Source organism: Cyprinus carpio, chromosome B20 (genome assembly GCF_018340385.1).
Source record: "Cyprinus carpio isolate SPL01 chromosome B20, ASM1834038v1, whole genome shotgun sequence".
Classification (NCBI taxonomy): Eukaryota; Metazoa; Chordata; class Actinopteri; order Cypriniformes; family Cyprinidae; genus Cyprinus; species Cyprinus carpio.
Genome location: NC_056616.1, coordinates 9,314,945 through 9,334,090, shown reverse-complemented (window position 1 = coordinate 9,334,090; position 19,146 = coordinate 9,314,945). Strand labels below are relative to the sequence as shown.

Genomic DNA, 19,146 nt, shown 5'->3' with positions numbered 1-19,146 from the left:
AGTTCGGGGGCTGCTCCTCCCCTAGAAATGGACGAAGTCTTGCAGCGTCTGGCCAAGGTCAGCATCCGCCAACACCAAATTGTAGAGCACCTCGCCACCCGTCAGGGCGAGGCAGAGCAGGAGCTCGTCGCCCTCTGTACGGCCGCCCGCCAGCATGTTCCAATACCCAGTCCAAGGGTCCAGGCTACACAGCTGCTGCCCAAAATGACCGCCCACGATAACATCGAAATGTATCTCCAAATGTTCGAAAACAAGGCCACGATGGAGGGATGGGACCGTGACGACTGGGCGCGAGCGCTGCCCCCCCTGCTTACGGGAGAAGCCCAGCGGACTTTTTGCAGCCTACCCACGGCAATCGCCGAGCGCTATAATGACGTCAAGAGGGAAATCCTGGCTCGGGTGGGGCTGTCACCAGTATGCGCGGCCCAGTGCTTCCACGACTGGACCTATCGGCCAGGGGTGCCAGTGCGCGCCCAGGCCGCTGAGCTCACGACTCACCCAACATTGGCTCATGGATGGAGAGCTCACCGCTGCCCAGGTAACGGAACGCGTGGTGGTCGATCGCCTCCTCCGAGCCCTGCCCCATCCTCATCGGCAAGCGGTCAGCATGAGAAATCCCAAAACGATGCTGGAATTAGCAGAGGCGATAGAGTTAGTGGAGGCGGCCCATCGCCGAGAGGCTGGGGAGCGAGCACCGCTGTGGTCCCGGAGGGTGGTCCAGGAGCAGCGCACGCCGGAGGGCATCACGTGGCCAGTAGACAGGCCAGCGGTCCCCAGCCCGCGGGATGAGCGATGCCCACAGCTCCGTCATCCAATCCCACACGGACATGGCTGGTAGGCTGCGTTCTTCATAAAGATCTCCCCCCTGAAGCCCCCAGGGCGAAGGTAAAAATCAACGGCCGGACATTTAGGGCACTGCTGGACTCAGGAAGTGCCATTAGCCTCGTCCAAGCGCACATTTTACCTCCCCGGGGAGAAGCCAAGACCCTATTGCCGATAACATGCATTCATGGTGACACACGACAGGTGCCGGCCCGCCGTGTAACTATCTCAGCATCCCCGGGAACATGGCCCATAGAAGTCGGGGTGGTAAAGGAGCTACCGGTGCCAGTTCTGCTAGGGAGAGACTGGCCGGGGTTTGAGACTCTCTTGGCCACCGCCACGCAGCCTACCAGCCAAGGGGTGGGCCGCTGGGGCTGGCGCGCCGGCAGGAAACGCTGCCGCCCCGTTCTCTTGGCCTCGGACAGCGGGAAAGATGGTGAGTCCCCTTCCCAAAATCCTAACATCTTCTATGATGTCTACCAACAGGTCACTGGAGGGGGCTCATTTGGCTGAGCCCAGCAGGAGGATGATCGACTCAAGCACTGTTGGGCACAAGTGTGGACGACAAAGGTTACGCGGCCAAACCCCATCCAATTCCCCGCTTTATAGTAGAGAACGGCCTGCTCTATTGTGTCGCCTCGCGGAGGTGGGAGGACAAGAAGTTACTGGTGGTACCCCACTCCAAGACTGAGACCGCAATGCAGCTAGCGCATGCCCATCCCTTGGCAGGGCATCTAGGCGCAGTTAACACCACCTAATGTATCTGGGATTGGTTTCATTGGCCCGGCCTTGACGCCGAGGTGAAGAGGTTTTGCCAGGCGTGCCCCATCTGCCAAAAGACCTCGCCGAGACCTCCTCCCCCACACCGCTCATTCCGCTGCCCATCATAGAGATGCACTTCGAGCGCATCGTGATGGATCTGGTTGGGCCGTTGCCAAAGTCAGCCTGGGGACATGAGCACATCCTGGTGATCGTTGACTACGCCACTCGGTACCCGAAGCAGTGAAGATGGGTGGTACCCACCACCAAGAACATCGCCAGTGAGCTGTTCCTTTTCTTCAGTCGAGTCGGCATCCCAGCAGAGATCCTGACCGATCAGGGAACCCCCTTTATGTCCCGGCTAATGGCTGACCTAATGGCTGCTGCGGGTAAAGCTCAAAAGCTCAGCAGACCCAGTGACGGCAGTATGACCGGGGAGCCCAGCCACGGGAATTCCAGACGGGGGATCGAGTGATGGTACTGGTCCCCACCTCGGCCTGTAAGTTTCTGGCTACCTGGCAAGGGCCCTACACGGTGGTGGAAAAAATCGGGCCAGTGACTTATCTAGTACGCCAGCCAGGGCGACGGAACCCGGAGCAACTATACCACGTAAACTTACTGAAGAGATGGGTGGGGACCAGGGACCAGGCCACCGCACTCGCCGCCCTTGAGCCCGTGCTGGTTTATATGAGCGCCGAACTGTCCCAGGGACAGAAAGCTGAGCTACAACACCTGATCGGTCAGTTCTCAGATGTGTTCTCCACGGTCCCCGGGAAAACCCAGGTCCTACAGCACGAGATCAAGACACCGACAGGGGTCGTCATTAAGCAATGGCCTTACCGGATCCCAGAGGCTCGTCGGCAGGCTATTGAAGCAGAAGCCAACAAATGCTGAAGTTAGGGGTGATTGAACCATCGCGCAGCCCGTGGTCCAGTCCGGTCGTTCTGGTACCCAAACCAGATGGCACCCTCTGCTTCTTCAGTGACTTCCGTCGGCTCAACGAGGTTTCAGAGTTCGATGGGTACCCAATGCCCTGATGAATTATTAGATCGGCTGGGGCCCTGGCCATGTTTCAATGCTTAATGGACGCGCTGCTACAGCCGCACCAGCAGAACGCCGCGGCCTACATCGACGTGGTCATCCATTCGGAGCATTGGGAAGACCACCTGGACCGGCTGAGGAGGGTGCTAATGGAGCTTCGGCAGGCTGGGCTCACCGCCAACCCTCGTAAGTGTCATCTGGCGCTCTCTGAGGCAAAGTACCTGGGGTTTCGGGTAAGGCGGGGCCTTATCAAGCCCCAGGAGAAAAAGGTGGAAGCCGTACGTGCCGCCCCAAGACCAGGCACAAAAACGCAGGTACGAGCATTCCTAGGGTTGGCGGGGTATTATCGCTTCTTCATCACTAACTTCTCTTCTTTAGCCGCCCCCTTGACAGACCTGACCTGGAAGGGGCAGCCCGAGCGCGTAGTTTGGAGCCCTGGGGCAGAAGAGGCGTTCTGGAGGATCAAGCAGGCACTCACCACAGAGCCGGTCTTACGTGCCCCAGATTTCAGCTGCCCCTTCCTGCTACAAACGGACGCCTCGGATACGGGATTGGGAGCCGTGTTGTCCCAAATCCAGGAGGGTGAGGAACATCCCGTATTGTTCATTAGCAGGAAGCTGACCATGGCCGAGAATTATGCTGCGGTGGAGAAAGAAGTGCTGGCCGTGAAGTGGGCAGTCCTGGAGCATGCGATACTACCTGCTAGGCTGAAAGTTCACCCTCCTCACATATCATGCGCCCCTACTTTGTATGGCAAGAGCGAAGGACACCAACGCCAGGGTAACGCGCTGGTTCCTCGCGCTCCAGGACTTCCATTTCATCGCCTGCCACCGGGCTGGAGCTGTTAACGCCAACGCGGACGGACATTCATGGATCTGGTCAGCTTTCTCAGGTCTGTCAGGGATCACTCCCCACCCACCCCCGATATCCCCTTACTGTTATCGTATCTTTCCTCCAGGACCAGGACAACGCTATGGGGTGTGAGGAGCATCCCGACCGGCTATCAGCACAGCCCTGGAAACACACGAGGAACACCTGCACGCGCTCGTCACGGGCTGATCGGCCCCAGCTCCGGCTCATTTGCCGACGGCCACATAAGCCGCTCAAGGCATGGCATCAGGAGGTGAGACTCCCTCATGCTAGAGACTAACGTGCCTTCTCCTCTCCTTTCAGAGACAAGTGGATAGCCGATCAGCCCCGCCACGAGCACTACTCGGAACCACCAAACACTGGACACGACAACAAAGAGCACCTACTCACCTCAGCACCGTTTACCTCACCTTGGGCACGACTTCTATAAATTAATCCACCCTCCGGGGCATTTATTTTGAGCTCTCCTTGCCGTGTGTTCCTTCCACCTGTGACACTATAGAAAAAATTACACATTTGACTATTATGATACAGTTGTATGGTGCAAGATTTAGGACCAACAAAATGTCCTATCACTCATTGCAGCTGAATAGAGGATCAACTCTTTTTATCAAGACATCAAGACTTTTTATTAAACATTTATCAAGTGTGGTTAAGACACGGGGTGACAGACCTGAAACTCTGAAAAATCCTGCATTAGAAGTAGCCAGGATCTTAGAGAACAAATTGCACCAGAAAATAAAAATACACTGAGGAAAAAACTCTGGTTATGGCACATAGAAACATATTAAAAGAGGAGAAGAAAAATCTAACTGATTAATAGTCCAGATGTTGTAGAATGGAATGTGTGTGAGAGAGAGAGCGTGAGAGAGAGTAAATATCAAATTTTACTCTAAAATACCTCTAATAGAATAATTCTAAAATAATAACTTTTCTACATTTCCTATTTCCATGATATTGGGATGTAGTTTCTCCTAGTCTATTGGATTTTTCACTCATTTCATCATCCACTAGACCAGGGGGGCACATCATTTAAATATGCTTTAGGTCAGAGGTTCTCAACTAATGGGCACGAGATAACTTAAAACTAAAATATTATTAATTTACAAATTTTATGATTAATATGATAAATAATTTAAAAAAACATAAATAACAGCACCACCTCTCTTCGTATTCTGTGATATTCTGTGTTTCGGAGCAGCTCAGGTTTCTCATCGCGCTGTGAAATAAAGACTGAACGGTGGCTCAAAACAGCTGTTTGAGCATATGATACACAAACTACAGCTCCTGGCTGAATAAATCAAGCCAGGGTCATGTTAGTAAAGTTTTGATGGGTGATGGATTTTATAATCAAGGTATATATGATTATAGTGACATACAGTTGTTCATTAGGCGTGTGTGTGTCCGTTATTATTGATGCGCAAACAAACTGTGTTTATGGATCCATAGTAGCTTATATGCAGTCATTTGGTATTTTCCTGTGGTCTTGTTTGGTATGTTTTATTTAAAAAAAAAATTAAAATAAAAAAAAAGTTAAATTAATGCAAAATAAAGATACATTCCCAAAAGCTTTATTTATGTATGTATGTATTTATCACTTGGTAGATCTTGGTAAGTAGGGCTGGGTACCGAGTTCGATAATTTTAGGTACCGACCAAATTGCCTCGATACTATCGAGTATCGAAAAATGACATGTTGTTCGGTTCCAGATTTCGATACCTAAGGAGTTAACTCGTCAACATCAGTGCTCAAACAAGTACATATGAAATTCACAACAACACACATAAAGTCACTCACACACACACAAACTCTACACACACGAGACGCGTGGAACTCTCCGCGCACATACCATAGACCAGGGGTAAGCAAGTTCGGTCCTGGAGAGCCGCAGTCCTGCAGAGTTCAGTTCCAACCCTAAAAAAAACCCTCACCTGCCTGTAGCCTTAGTAATTCTGAAGACATTGATGAGCTTGTTCAGGTGTGTTTGATTAGGGTTGAAGCTGAACTCTGCAGGACTGTAGCTCTCTAGGACCGAACTTGCCTACCCCTGCCATAGACTGTATAAAAACAGGCACATACTCATATGAGGTGCGCGCACGCGCAAACTCTCCACGCGCATACTTATATGAGACGCGAGCACACACACATAATACCTTAAAGATGTGGAAAAGTCGATCAAAAGTGTGGGTCCATTTCTCCATTTCAACAGCGCACAATGCAGTATTTGCGGTAAAATAATTGCTGCAAAGACCAGTACCACAACAAATATGATGAAGACCTTGACAGTGCACGGAGTAAACATAAGAGCAGAAAGTGGCTCCGTCTTCGACTGGTAAATGAAGAGATACCTTGTTGATCACTCTGACAGTGTTTATATTGCAATAAATAATAACTACTGAATGTACACTGCAGTTCAAAAATGTGTTGGTTAGTCAGAATTTTTCTTCAGTAAGGATGCATTAAAGTTATCAAAGGTGACATTAAAACGTGTAATTTTACAAAATATTTCGTTTTTAAATAAATGCTGTTGTTTAGAATTTTTTATTCATCAAAGAATCATGAAAACAATGTATCATAGTTTCCAAAATATTAAGCAGCAAACTGTTTTCATATTTCTGAAGGGTCATGTGACATTGAAGTAATGATTTTGAAAATTCAGCTTTGACATAACAGGAATAAATAAAAATTTTAAATATATTCAAATACGATTTTAAATTGTAATACTATTTCACAATATTACAAGTTTTACTGTATTTTTTATTAAAATAAATTCAGCTTTGGTGAGCATGAGGTCTTTATAAAACATTTTTTTTTTTTTCATTTGTGCACTGGCTAAGGAGCATGAGTCAAACTGAAAAAATAAAACCAAGGTTTTTCTGAGGTAATGTGTTCTGTAATCTTGTTAAAATGGATTTCATAAAATTGGTATCGAAAAAAGTATCGTTAGGAGCCGGTATCGAAACTGAGGTATCGAAATAGGCACCGGATCGAAAGATTTTGAACAATACCCAGTCGTATCGGTAAGTTTCTCATTTGAAAAGCAGATCCCACACAAAAAAAGTGTGTGCACCCCTGCACTAGACAATGACTTTTTTTCCCAAAATTACCAATCCTTTGAACAATATTAAATAGTTAGTTCACCCAAAAATTAAAATTGGCCCATGATTTACTCACCCTCAAGTAGAGCCCTGCACGGGCCTCAAATTTACGCCCTAGCCCGACCCGTGTCCGACTACTTATAAGAATTACCCTTCTCCCAAAACGGCTTATTCTACTGTTTCAGCTATTAAAATAGTTTGGTTTTGTATGTTATGGACAAATTTTATATTTCATTTAGTTTCTTTTTTAAATTAAGTTCATTTAGAAAAACATTTGGAGCATTTTTTGTTCGTTAAATATAAGTTTTTGTTTTTTGAAGTAACGGCCAAGCAGCCAGCGGCAGACAGTGAGCTGATCATAGCCTATTTTTGATCAACTTAGCCTTCTCAAATCATCACGAAATCAAGATATACTAAACCAATTCAAGCATATAACAATGTTTAAATGTTTAACATGCTCTATAATAAATGTGCACTATATCCAAGTTTGTGCGGCGAGTGGAAGCTAAAGCGCGCTTTGCAGGACATGGAGGCGCCAGCGCAATCACTTACCTTTTTTTTCAGTGGAAACAACTTAAAATAGCCTACGCCATCATTTTTGCTCATAAAGGTAAGACTAATACATAGGGCTGTGAATCTCTGGGTAGACACCAAATCAATTCAATTCACGATTCATAGGTTTTCGATTAGATTCAAGAACAATTCGATTCACAATTAAATTCAATCCGATTCAATTAAAGATTCGATTTTGCATTCTTTAAGTGCATTCACAGGATTATTTAAATGCTTCCCCTAAATTCTTTAAATGCTTAGTGGCAAATTACACAGCAGCCTTTATGGTTAGAGAACCATATGTTAGAGAAAAACAAACAAACAAACAAACACTTTTGTCAATTGTTAGATGCTAGTTTAATGATACTATGGCACGACATAGCATATGTAGAAATTTATGTAGGCCAAGATTTTTAAAAAGAGCTTTAATGTATAGGCTAACATTTGGTCACCCCAGGGGTGTAGCCATAATTTCAGAAGTGACAGAAATGTCAAATGCAATAATTTTATGTAGGCCTATGTATGTATTATTATTATTATTTTACAAGGAATTATTTTCTTATCTCTTACTTTGAATTTGCTATAAAAAAAAATCAAATACACTGCTGGACAATAATCAATCATTTGTAGTCTATATTTTTTTCCTAATGGCAATTTTATGATTGTTTTATATACTACAAACAATTATTTCAATTTTCTGTGCAGAATTAGGTAGAAAATATACTTTATAGTTTCTATACTGTAATAAATGATATGTCAATTAGCACTGCATCATTCAAAAATTTTATTCATTTATTGTGTTTATTGTCTTAACGTTTCAGTTCATTCTGCTTTTTATTCAGCTTAGCAGCAGATATCTGGCACGTCTTAAGTTCTTTGAGCACGAGATCACTTCTCTTTCAGTGCGAAAACTTCTTTATATCATTTCATAAAATAAAATGCTATAGTATTTAACTTTTCCTCTTTATCGGCGAATGATGATTCTGAAAGAAAACGCGGCCAATGTCTGCTTGTTAAAGCAACGAGCACGAGATCATGTGCTCATTCATGCTCTTTCATGCATCTGATTATTAGATAAACCTTGTGCTCTTATTTCAAGGTCGTTGTTTATGGTGTGGTTATTCATTGGTTTCCTCCATACATTCGGTTCAACAACAATGTCAAAACACATTTATCATTCAATGGAACTGTGCGATGCTTTAGACACTTACATTTTTGCTCCATGCAATAAATGCTCAGGTAATGCTGTCGTCAGCATGACTGAGAGCCACTGAAAAACTACAGAAAAGCAAAACTACTTAAATTTAGCATTACTGGCCACGAGTAGGCTACTTAAGGAGAGATCACACATCAGCTGCTCAAAAAATGTGTTAGTGAGAGGAATGGAGTGACAGTCTCATAACCCTAGTAAAGGGTCTACTTGTATTTGTGTGCACTCACAATATCAACAAAACATTGTGCTTTAATAAAATAAAGAAAACAAACATGATGCGCTTTCTGCCATCTCGTCTTGAACAAAAGCACTTCACAAAAATGAATCGAAAATCAGTGAATACATGCCTCACAGACATGATAAATCTATCTATAGAATGCTTTAAATGACCACTTAACGGAATAAAACAAATCGAAAACAAAAACTCTTTCATTATAATCATAATCCATAAAGATGCACTTCTCTCTCAAGGCGCATCTAATGAGGAGATGGCGAGTAAGGATCGTCATCTTCATCTTTGCGACACAGACTCAGAAAACACTAGTTTATTAGTAAATAATTCAAATATCTCCTTACTATTTCCCCCTGACACGTTACTTTTGCTAGGGCTTTGCAGCAAGCTTTAGCCTATTGCATGCATTTGAATGCAGAACTCTTCACCTGAATTGACGGCACGCATGCTGCTGCTGCTGCTGCGGGACACTAAACACCGTCGAGCCGCTCTTGACAGTCGCAGTAGTACGGCCTCATGTTGTTTCCACAAGCATGTCAATTATTTTTCAGCACTAATTGATGGATGTCTAAAATATAAAAATTAGGAGAAGCCTAAAACAGGCCCGAGGCCCAGCCTGCATCTGAACTATGATGTGAAAATTGGCCAGAATCCCAGACCGAGGGGCGTATACACACTTATAAACACTTTTCTCTCTTTTTCGCTAACTGTCATACGTGCAAGCCATTCCGGGCTGATGACATACAACTTATGCGTAGTGCGTGCACCTCTGAGATATGCTAGTCTTGTGAGTTTGTTTACAGGAGCAAAGGAAGCAAAGTTTCCTTAGTTTAGCAAAGGAAAACCAGTCTCCTCTGGGCTTATATCTAAATCCTACAACATTTTTCTTTTTCTTCATTTTTCTTAAATCTTCGTCTGGTGTTTTGTTTTGTTCTCTCCTCTGCGCTTCGACACTCATCACTAAACACCGGCGCATGTGCTATGCACAAGTCCTACGTCATCCACCCAGAACGGCTTCAGTGTACGACAGTTAGTGGAAGTGAGAGAAAAGTGTTTATAGCATTTTAAATATGGATATTTTTCTTACAAAAAACCTTAAATCACTACAGGTGGCCTTTATTCACCCCCTGGAGCCGTGTGAGGCACGTTTTCTTATGGATAGATGCGCTTCATTGCACTTCTTTTGGACTGTAGAACAGAAACTCCCACCCACTGCTATTATAAAGCTTGGAAGAGCCATATAACTCCGAATGAATTCGGCTGAAAGAAGAAAGTCATATACACCTAGGATGCCTTGAGGGTGAGTACAGCATGGGATAATTTTCATTTTTGGGTGAACTAACCCTTTAATAGTGATGTTTGGTTATTTACCATTTGTCCAACCTTTTAATGCCCAGTGGGACAATAAAGCCATGAAATTTGGTTGTAATATGTGCAGACCGTTTACTGGATTGTTTATTGCTTGTCTGCTAATGGTTGACTGCACAATCTCACACACATGCACACACACACACCGGTCACTCAGTGGGGTTGATTTCTTCTTTAGCTGTGTCTATAATATAAGTCTACTTCATATGGCATGCACTCTGAGTGTTTGATCTTTACATCATTTTAAAGTTGAAAAAACATTATCTGAAAATACATGTTTTCTTTTGAAGTGTATGTAGGTGCTATAACTGACCTCTGCTCTGTGTTAAAGATGGCAAAGACATGCTTGCTGGACATGAAGCCCTTTTCAATGTCTCGCACCTTCAGGTTGTCCAGAGGAAGCATGTATTTCTTCTCTTTTTCCTAGAAAATGAGACAATGGACACCTTAAGTCTTACTGAGCTACCTACCTAGACAGCATGCCTAGGCTCATTTTCGCATTCAAACATGGCAAAGTTTTAAAGAAAGGGCCAATAAAGATCATAATAAGATTTAGTACAGTATTAACAAACTGTATTAGGAGTTTTTAAAACTGGTGTCCCAAATCAGTTTTGTCATAATTTACCCTTATGTTGGTCTTAACCTATGTGACATTGTCTTTTGTGGGACACAAAAGAAGAAATTATTAAAAATGTACTGATTGCTCTTTTTCATTTAATTACAATGAAGGGGACTGGAGATTTCCATCTTCAAAACTGTCACAAAGTCATTATTTATGGATAATCTGCCCATCTAGTGATCTGTTAACCAATGAATCACTGAACTGGATCAGAGCAATTCATGAACAAATCATTCAGATAACTTTTGTGAACCAGATTAACCAATTAATTGAAAAGATCTAATTCAAAACAACTATCAGAACAATCAGACATCTCTTGTAAACTCATGAACATGCAGATGGTCTTAAAAAAACATGACATGTTCTTCACATTGGTGGCTTTGATGGTTCCATGAAGAACCTTTAACATCCATGGAACAGTGTTAATTTTGACAGCAAATTTTGATTTAGTTTTAGTCTTAGTCACATTTTAGTCATCTGAATTGTTTTTAGTTTTAGTCTAGTTTTAGTCGACTAAATCTACAGTAAATTTAGTTGGCTAAAATCTAATGGGTTTACAATGCATTTATTAAGCATTTCTCTAAAATGTCCAAACTCATTATATTGGTTTGATTTTAAGGTTTTATCATGATAGACACAGATTTAACTGCGGTGATGCACAACATGACTTTATGTTAAAATTAAATCAAACCACTTCTCATAAAGAACAAGATCATGATCTTCTTTTTAATGAAATACCAATGGTTATATAGGCTAATTATGCATTCTTTATAGCAACTTTACCATATTCTTCATTCTTTCAAGCAGACATATTTATTTCTATAAAGAAATTTAGATACATTTTTAGGTCTACTTAAGTTTTTCAGTGAAGAGCAGTGAGTGATTTTCTGTTTTTCTTTTGATGCTTGATTAACATCAATGACTCGGACAATTGCAGCTAAATTAGGCTGCTGTCCCTTTAAAATGAATGCACAGCTGCAATGGATGCAATGTACTGATACACGTTCTCCCTACTGCTTACATTCACTTAAGATATATGTGTTTACGTGAATACTCGTCAGAATGGACAATTCAACATCATTTTGTGTATAATTCTCTGTTCATATGATGCGAAAGTGTACTCACGTGCTGTAAGACACGCTCTGTGTGTGTGTGTGTGTGTGTGTGTGTGTCTGTGTGCGTGCTTCAGTGTCTGCGCTCTGAAAACCGGTCTGAAATGAGTTCTCTCTTGCTTTATCAGATCATTTATCCATATGTCTGTTCTTCTCTTACTCCCACATATTGACATTTTTGAACGTTTTATACGACATGCAGCAAGTGTATGTTAACTTATATCCCTCCAGTTCATATGTAAGTTACGCGTCTAACCTACAAACCACACAGATTTCGTTCTGAATGACTCTCTTCCCAAATCATCCCTCCCTAACATTTCGTCTCGTTTTTATTCATTGACTAAAATGTCAATAGATTTATTTATTTATTTATACGAAAATTATTCGGCAACGAAATGAACACTGCCATGGAACAATTATTTATTTATTTATTTAATTATTATTATTATTTATTTATTTATTTTTATTTTTGCCTTAATGTAAAAAACCTTTTTAGAACCTTTATTTTTAAGAGGAAAGGAGAACAAGGTTGGATGTTTAGATTTCACTGTAGCTCTAGAAGACCTAGAATATAGCACACAAGTTGTATGGACCACTATTATGAAACTTTAAGTGTTTTTCATGGAAAAGAGTGACAAGCACATTCCTCCTTTGTGTTCCACAGAAGAAAGAAAATCATACAGGCTTTGAACAACATCAGCGTGACTAAATAATGACATTCATTTTCATTTTTGGCTGAACTATCTCTTTAACCAGATTCGAAAATGGTGTGAACTAGGGAAGATGACTATGAGGAAGAAAGCCAAGAGCATGAAACAAATAAAAAAAAGAATCTACTGTAGATCCATGTGATCATCCTAAGGATGGCTTCAAGCCCAGGACAAAACAAAAAACATGCACATGAGAGAAGCCACAAGTTTTCACTCTTTGAGTAAAGGATTGAGAAATAAAGAAGGAAAAAGAATGAGGAATTGAGAGATAGAGAGTGAAGGCCCACATGTGGAAGTCATTATTCGGACCAAGGCTCTAAAACACAACATTTCATCTGGAAAAAAAGAAAGAAAGAAAAAGAGCTCCCCCTCTCCACCTCTCTCCTCCCTCTGTCTGTACAGGAGGGGCTGGGGTCTCAGGAAACGGCTTGGATTACATTGCAAATAACGGAACGGAGATGTGGGAGAAAAAGAGAAGAACAAGGGATGAAACTGTGAGGGGAACACTCTAAAAAGAGGAAAAATGAAAAACAGAATGGGGAAAAGAGCCTAATGATGCTGCTATCAGTGATTGAGTCTGACAGAGCCCCTGCAAAGGAATTTTCTTGAAAGGGAGTATTTTCTGCAAATCAACTAGACCATCTAACAATGTTTAAAAACCTGATTGTTTTCTGAATTTAATATACAGTACAACCAAAACTAACATCATCTAAGAGTTAACAAGCACCAAAAAGAAAAAAACACTCAATAAAGTGGTTTATACATTTCATGCAATACATTTTAAGTCTTCTGAAACCATATAGTAAGACTGATTATTGATTACTATTTTAAGAAATGTTTACTTTTATTTAGCAATAATACAACTGATCAAAAGCGAAAGACGTTTATTATGTTAAAAAAGATTTATATTTCAAATAAATGCTGTTTTCTACATAAGTATGATCAGAACTGTTAGTTGAGCATTAAAACAGCATATCAGAATGATCTCTGGTCATGTGATACTGAAGGTTGGAGTAATGATGCTGAAAATTTTTCTTTGCATCACAGGAATAAATTACTTTTTAAAATCTATTAAAATAGAAAACAGTTATTTTAAAATTTAATATATTTTACATCATTTCTATTTATTTATTTTTTTTACAGTATACGTCTTCTCACAAAAATCTATGAACTGTTTTTATAAGACTCTGAATATTCCACACTTTTTTATGGAGCACAGCTGTTTGGAGCATTTTATTTTCCTTTGTGGTGCTCGAAAGGCCCTGATCACTATGAATTATCAATGAATTGTGCAACAAATTAAAAAAAAAAAACACACACACACAAAAAAATATGGGTTTGTAAGAACGAGGGTAAGCAAACAATGACAGAATTTTTACTTTTTGGGAAACTATTCCTTTAAACTACTACTACACTATCTCTCGTTGTCCTCCTTGACTCCTTGTCCACCCCTCCTTTTTTGCTCCCCTCAAAAACTTTCTCTCTTTATTTCATTCCAGAGGGGCCCACTTCCTGAGTTTTTAGAGATTGAAAAAAAGTTAGAAAAAAGTTACAAACTACAGTCAAGAATAAAGAAAAAAACATCACCTACCTATTTAGAGAGTGAGAGAGAGCGAGTGAGAAAGAGACAGAGAGATGGGGCAGGGAAGTCCGGAGGATGGCTGGGAGTACAGAGAGAGAACGGAGGGAGAAGGACAGGAGCGAGTCAGACCTAAAGACTGAAAGAAAGAGAGGAATTGAGAAACAACGGACCACTCCAAAAGTTTATTCCCCAAGGGTCCCATCAACCCTTATATGGCCAGTGGGGTCCCTCCCTCTCTTCTCTCTCTCTCTATCTCTCCTTCCTTCTCTGACTCCTCATTCCCTCTTTTTTGCTATGCCTTCCATGAACATCCTGCCAGATAGGCGGCTGTGGGAGCAAATGTGCCACGTCAAGGCTGGATACTGCAAACCAACGCGGGAAAAAAGCAGCCGGTGACGAGATGGAACTAAGAAAGTCGAGAACGGGTAAACGGACACCCAGAGTGCCTCTCTCCGTCCTCAACATCGGCATCATCCCAACTGAGAATGAGATAGAAGCAATGGAGTCTATTTCTGTCCTGTTTATTTTGCATCTTCTACCGCCTCCTGTGAAGGTCGAGGCCAGCAGGGTTGGACTGAGTGACTGAAGTAGATAAAGAAAAAGAGGTGAAAAGAGAGAGAGAGAGAGAGAGAAAGAGAGAGATAGAGAGCTGGAACTATCTCCTGCTCCGTCATCCCAGTGTTCAGACTACCTGTTCAGGATCATACTGGTGTACAGTAGTCTGCACATTGGTTAGACTGTGCATGGACTCACATAGCTGGAGAACCGACGCAAACTCTCAAACTCCAGCAAAAACACACAAACTCAGCGACTGCAGGTGAAAAATCAGACTCTACTATGTTTGGTTTGTTATCTACACCAGTGTTGGTACTGCATGTCTCTGTGGACTCAAAGTTGGCGGTAATGACACAGAAGGGGTTCCTTGATGATTGACAGCTTGAATTTAGTGGATCGTCCACCGAATAGGCAGCATATATGTCACATCAGCCACATTAATTCTACCTAAAATTGGAACAATATAAAATGCAAGGAAACTGTTCTAGTAATCATTAATGCTGTGTATGTGTAAACACGTATATACTCAGACTGAGCTGTGCACACATATGGTTTATATAAAAGCTTCAAGTGTCTGGCTAGTTTTCCGTTGAACTGTCTCGAGATGTGCAGAAGGCCCTTCGTAGGTTTTGATAAGTGATTTTCCAGATCTCAGCATAATCGTCGCATGTATGCATGCAACCTTGCATGACATAGACGAGAGGTGAAAAGACAGTGATTAAGCCGAATTCTAACAGAAGTGGAGTGGTAAACAAGTCAAATACTACAAAAACATGTCTGCTCACAAATAAAAAAAAGAAAGAATACATGAATGAATTCGTGTCTGTTTAGTGTTGGGCGCTGATTAACCCAAACCAGCAGTATTGGCCTATGAACACCATCAGAACTGGGACAGATTTAGAGAAAGCAAGGGAACATCTGAACATCTTTAAGGGTAAAGAAGTGATCCGCTTAATGCAAGAATGTGTGTGTGTTCATACAGAATGTGTGAGAATTGCAATGTGATCTGCTGCAAAGGGGTGAGGGGCTGTATCTCTTCCTCTCTCCTCTCTCCTCTCTCTCTTTCGGCAGGCTCTAGGAGGCTGGATGGTGTTTGGACAAAGTCTTACAATTTTCCGCCCAGGAATGTGTATGGCCCCAGTGAGACTGCCAACCACAGAGACAGAATAAAATGAAGAGAAAGTAAAGAAGATAGACAGGAGAAGAGATGGATGTATTGAATAGAGTGTCAAATATTCATATTTTTAGTTGAATTTCAAATTTAAATGTAATTCTTGAATTGAAAAGTCTTCGAAAAATCATGCACATGCTCATATTTAAAAGAAATAATGGATTCAGCAGAACATGAGGAACCGTAAAACCAGCCAACTTCTGAAATCCAATAATAAAAAAAACACACAAAATAAAATTCAAAACTATATAAAAAAGAAACCAATAAAATAAAAACGAATCAACCTAAAAGTTTATAATACAAATCAGATAAAATATGCGTTTGCATTTGAATATTTTGAGCCTGAAGGTGTGTGAGTTTCAGAAAAATATACCAGTGTTTATACAAATTCCTCCGTTTAAAGTGCTGAGCGGGTTTTGAGTTTCAGAATTCATTAAAATTAGTGTTTGCTTATATAGTCACATACATTTGGCAGTCAGGACGACTGGTAAGCATAAGTGTGTCTGCATCTGTGTGTGTTTAAGATTCTGTGTATATCAATATCCATTTGTGTCTGAGTGTGTGTGTGTGTGTGTGTGTGTGTGTGTGTGTGTGTGTGTGTGTGTGTGTGTGTGTGTTAGTTTGACTTGGGGGGCTTCCAGCTATGTCAGGGTGATCCAGACCAAATGCCTTAACTCCCAATGGACAGAGAGAGACGGTGGGGGTATACCAGGAAAAAAGAGCAAGTAAAATAAGAAGCAAAGGAGGAAAAGAGGGATTCAACAAAACAAGAAATGAAAGAGTGAAATATAAGGGTAATAAGAAGAGTTTTATAATCTACCAATGAGCTACTGCATTTACATTACTGTCTTCATTAAGAGTACTATGCATTTTCTGTGTCATTTTAAAATCTCAGCATTTAAAATCTCAGCAGACAATTATTGGTTTATCTTAACAAAATTGTTAAATGGAATAAGAGATGCATGAAAATGTATGCTAAATGCAATGATGTGAATAGAAACACATTTAGAGGGCATGCGTGTTTGTATATTAGTAACACATTATTTTTGTCCTCTCTCTTGCCCCTTTGCTTCCGGCTTCCGGGTCAGGAGAAGCAGGCTGTGCTGCCATTGACTGAGAGCGTTGTCTGTCTGCCTGTCTACACTTGCTGTGCAGAACTTCCTGCACCTGTACAGCAGGCACAGACAGGCAGACAGATGGCAGCCCACCTGACAGGCTACACAGTGTAACTGACACAGAGACCGGCCAATGAATTCCACCACAACCTGACAGTGAACTTTAAGCAGACCACTGAAAAATGTATTCTCCCATGATCATCATTAAATGAATGAATTTGATTTTCTAATTCAGTTACTCACTTCGTCATCTTTAAACCAGGACAGACTCTCTGCGGTGAGCATGAACCAGTACTCCTTGGCCCCTCCTTTGATCAGACTGATGTTGTTGATGGTTAACCAGCCCTTGCGAATCACCTGAGGGGAAAAAGTTAGAGGTGAAAGGTCTGGGTTCAAAAACATAGGCAGAGGATAAGATTCTCTGGTCCTCTAAGAAATTAAAAAATGAAGGTGAAATTAAAGAAGCAGTCAAATCTGTAACCAAGTACTAAAATTCACTTGCCATTTATATTAGCACGATAGATAGATAGATAGATAGATAGATAGATAGATAGATAGATAGATAGAACTAAAGCTAACAATAAAAGCTAGTGGACATTGGATAAATGGAGGGATGAAAGGGTGGGGGTGAAGAAAGACAAGGAAACAGAAGGTCGGGATGACAAAGAGAGGAGGGGGAAAGGTCCAAAACATCCCGTAGGAAATATGAGTCATTTTCTGTCTGATTTAAGCTGATCATGACTTTAAAAACAGAGTTTTATCCTGTGCATCATTCATTCAGTTTAACAACATGAGTTGCTGTTTTTTGTTAGTTAGTATTAACTATTCTTCTCAAAATTGCAGAATATACTGATTTCACCTTGAAAATGTAAAAAGAAAAAAAAGATACAGTACAAGCAACCGAAGACAACTATATTGCATTTCTCCACCATACATATGGTCAGTGAATACAATATTCTGAAAAAATACAATAAAACTTCTTAAATACATTTTTCTTCACCTATTGTTCTAATTGAACTTCCAAAAAACAATAAAACACATTCTGTGACTGTACCAACCTCAAGTTTGCAGCACGCACCACTTTTTTTCAAAATCAGTAATTGCAACACACATGCATACATATACACACACAAAGGCCAAATGGACTGAGATCAAAGAGAAGTTTGAGATTCCAACCTGTTTTTAACATTAGCGCCCACATACACACGACTCTGTTTACTCGTGTACTGCAAACTGTAAGTAGGTTCATTCACAGACAGTACATTATAAGAACAGAATTACAGTACAGAGATTCAGAGACATTAAAATGATGAATAGGAGGATAAAAAGCAGGTAATTAGTAGAATAAGGTTTTAGAATGTGGTTTTAGTATAAAAAAGACAAGCGATTTAAAAAACACCGCTTTCAAAATAAGAATTAAAAATAAGATTTCAAAGGTCAAATGAGTCATGTTTTGGACTGTTGTGTATATACACTGATTAAGGAGTCTTTATAAAAATCTAAATTCATGAAAAACAGAACACCTTAGACAACGTTCGAGGAATCTATTAGCAGAAAAATAAAAATGAAAGAAGAAAATTACGAGTCTCAGAATGTCTTTGATCAAAAAGACATCATCACAACAAAAGACACAAACAAAAAAAATATGTAAAGATGAAAAATTTGATTGCTGTGTTCAGAGGCATACAGGCTTTCTGACATACAATACATACATAGCCACAAACACAAATGAGACTATGTGACACTGGTAGACAGTAGAAAACTACAAAAGAAAAACTAGTCCAAATTTGACTGGAAGCACCACAAAAAACAACCCTAAAACATCAGCAGAGAGGAGAGAATAACAGCATTAAGGTGGCACCAGTGAGCATGGGCATCTCTCCTGGCATGCTGCCACTCCACATTTATATCTTTAACTTTGTGAAATGTTACTATATCACCAACACAAAGAATACAAAATAATTTTCTAAAAAAAATAAAAATAAAAAAAGTAAATAAAAAACATACACAGCAAACATCACACACCCCTTTCAGAATCTGCAAAATGTTAATTATTTTACCAAAATGATTTTTAATACTGTGCTCCAGAAGGAAAAACCATGCATTAAGAACAGGGGGGGAAAACTTTTTGAATTCAACATTCAGGGAGTGTTTTTGAAGGAAGATCATAAAAATTTAATTTCTTTTGTCTTCCAGAAAACTTGATAACTGTCCTCTGTAGCATCTGAAGGGGGTACTAAATAAAAAGGATATTTAGGCAAAATGATTTCACTGTTCTGAGTTCAAAAGGCATTCTCACACCCTGGATACAAATGCAAAAACTATTT

The 19,146-nt window shown here is 41.0% G+C and overlaps 1 protein-coding gene across 1 annotated transcript in view; it reads right to left on the bottom strand.

Annotated features, from left to right (window-relative positions):
* Positions 1 to 19,146, bottom strand: part of dnm3a (dynamin 3a) — a 45,516-nt gene that overhangs the window by 9,181 nt on the left and 17,189 nt on the right. The window contains 2 exon segments of the mRNA XM_042747472.1: positions 10,269 to 10,378; positions 17,063 to 17,176. Coding sequence (XP_042603406.1) covers positions 10,269 to 10,378; positions 17,063 to 17,176 — 224 coding nt within the window.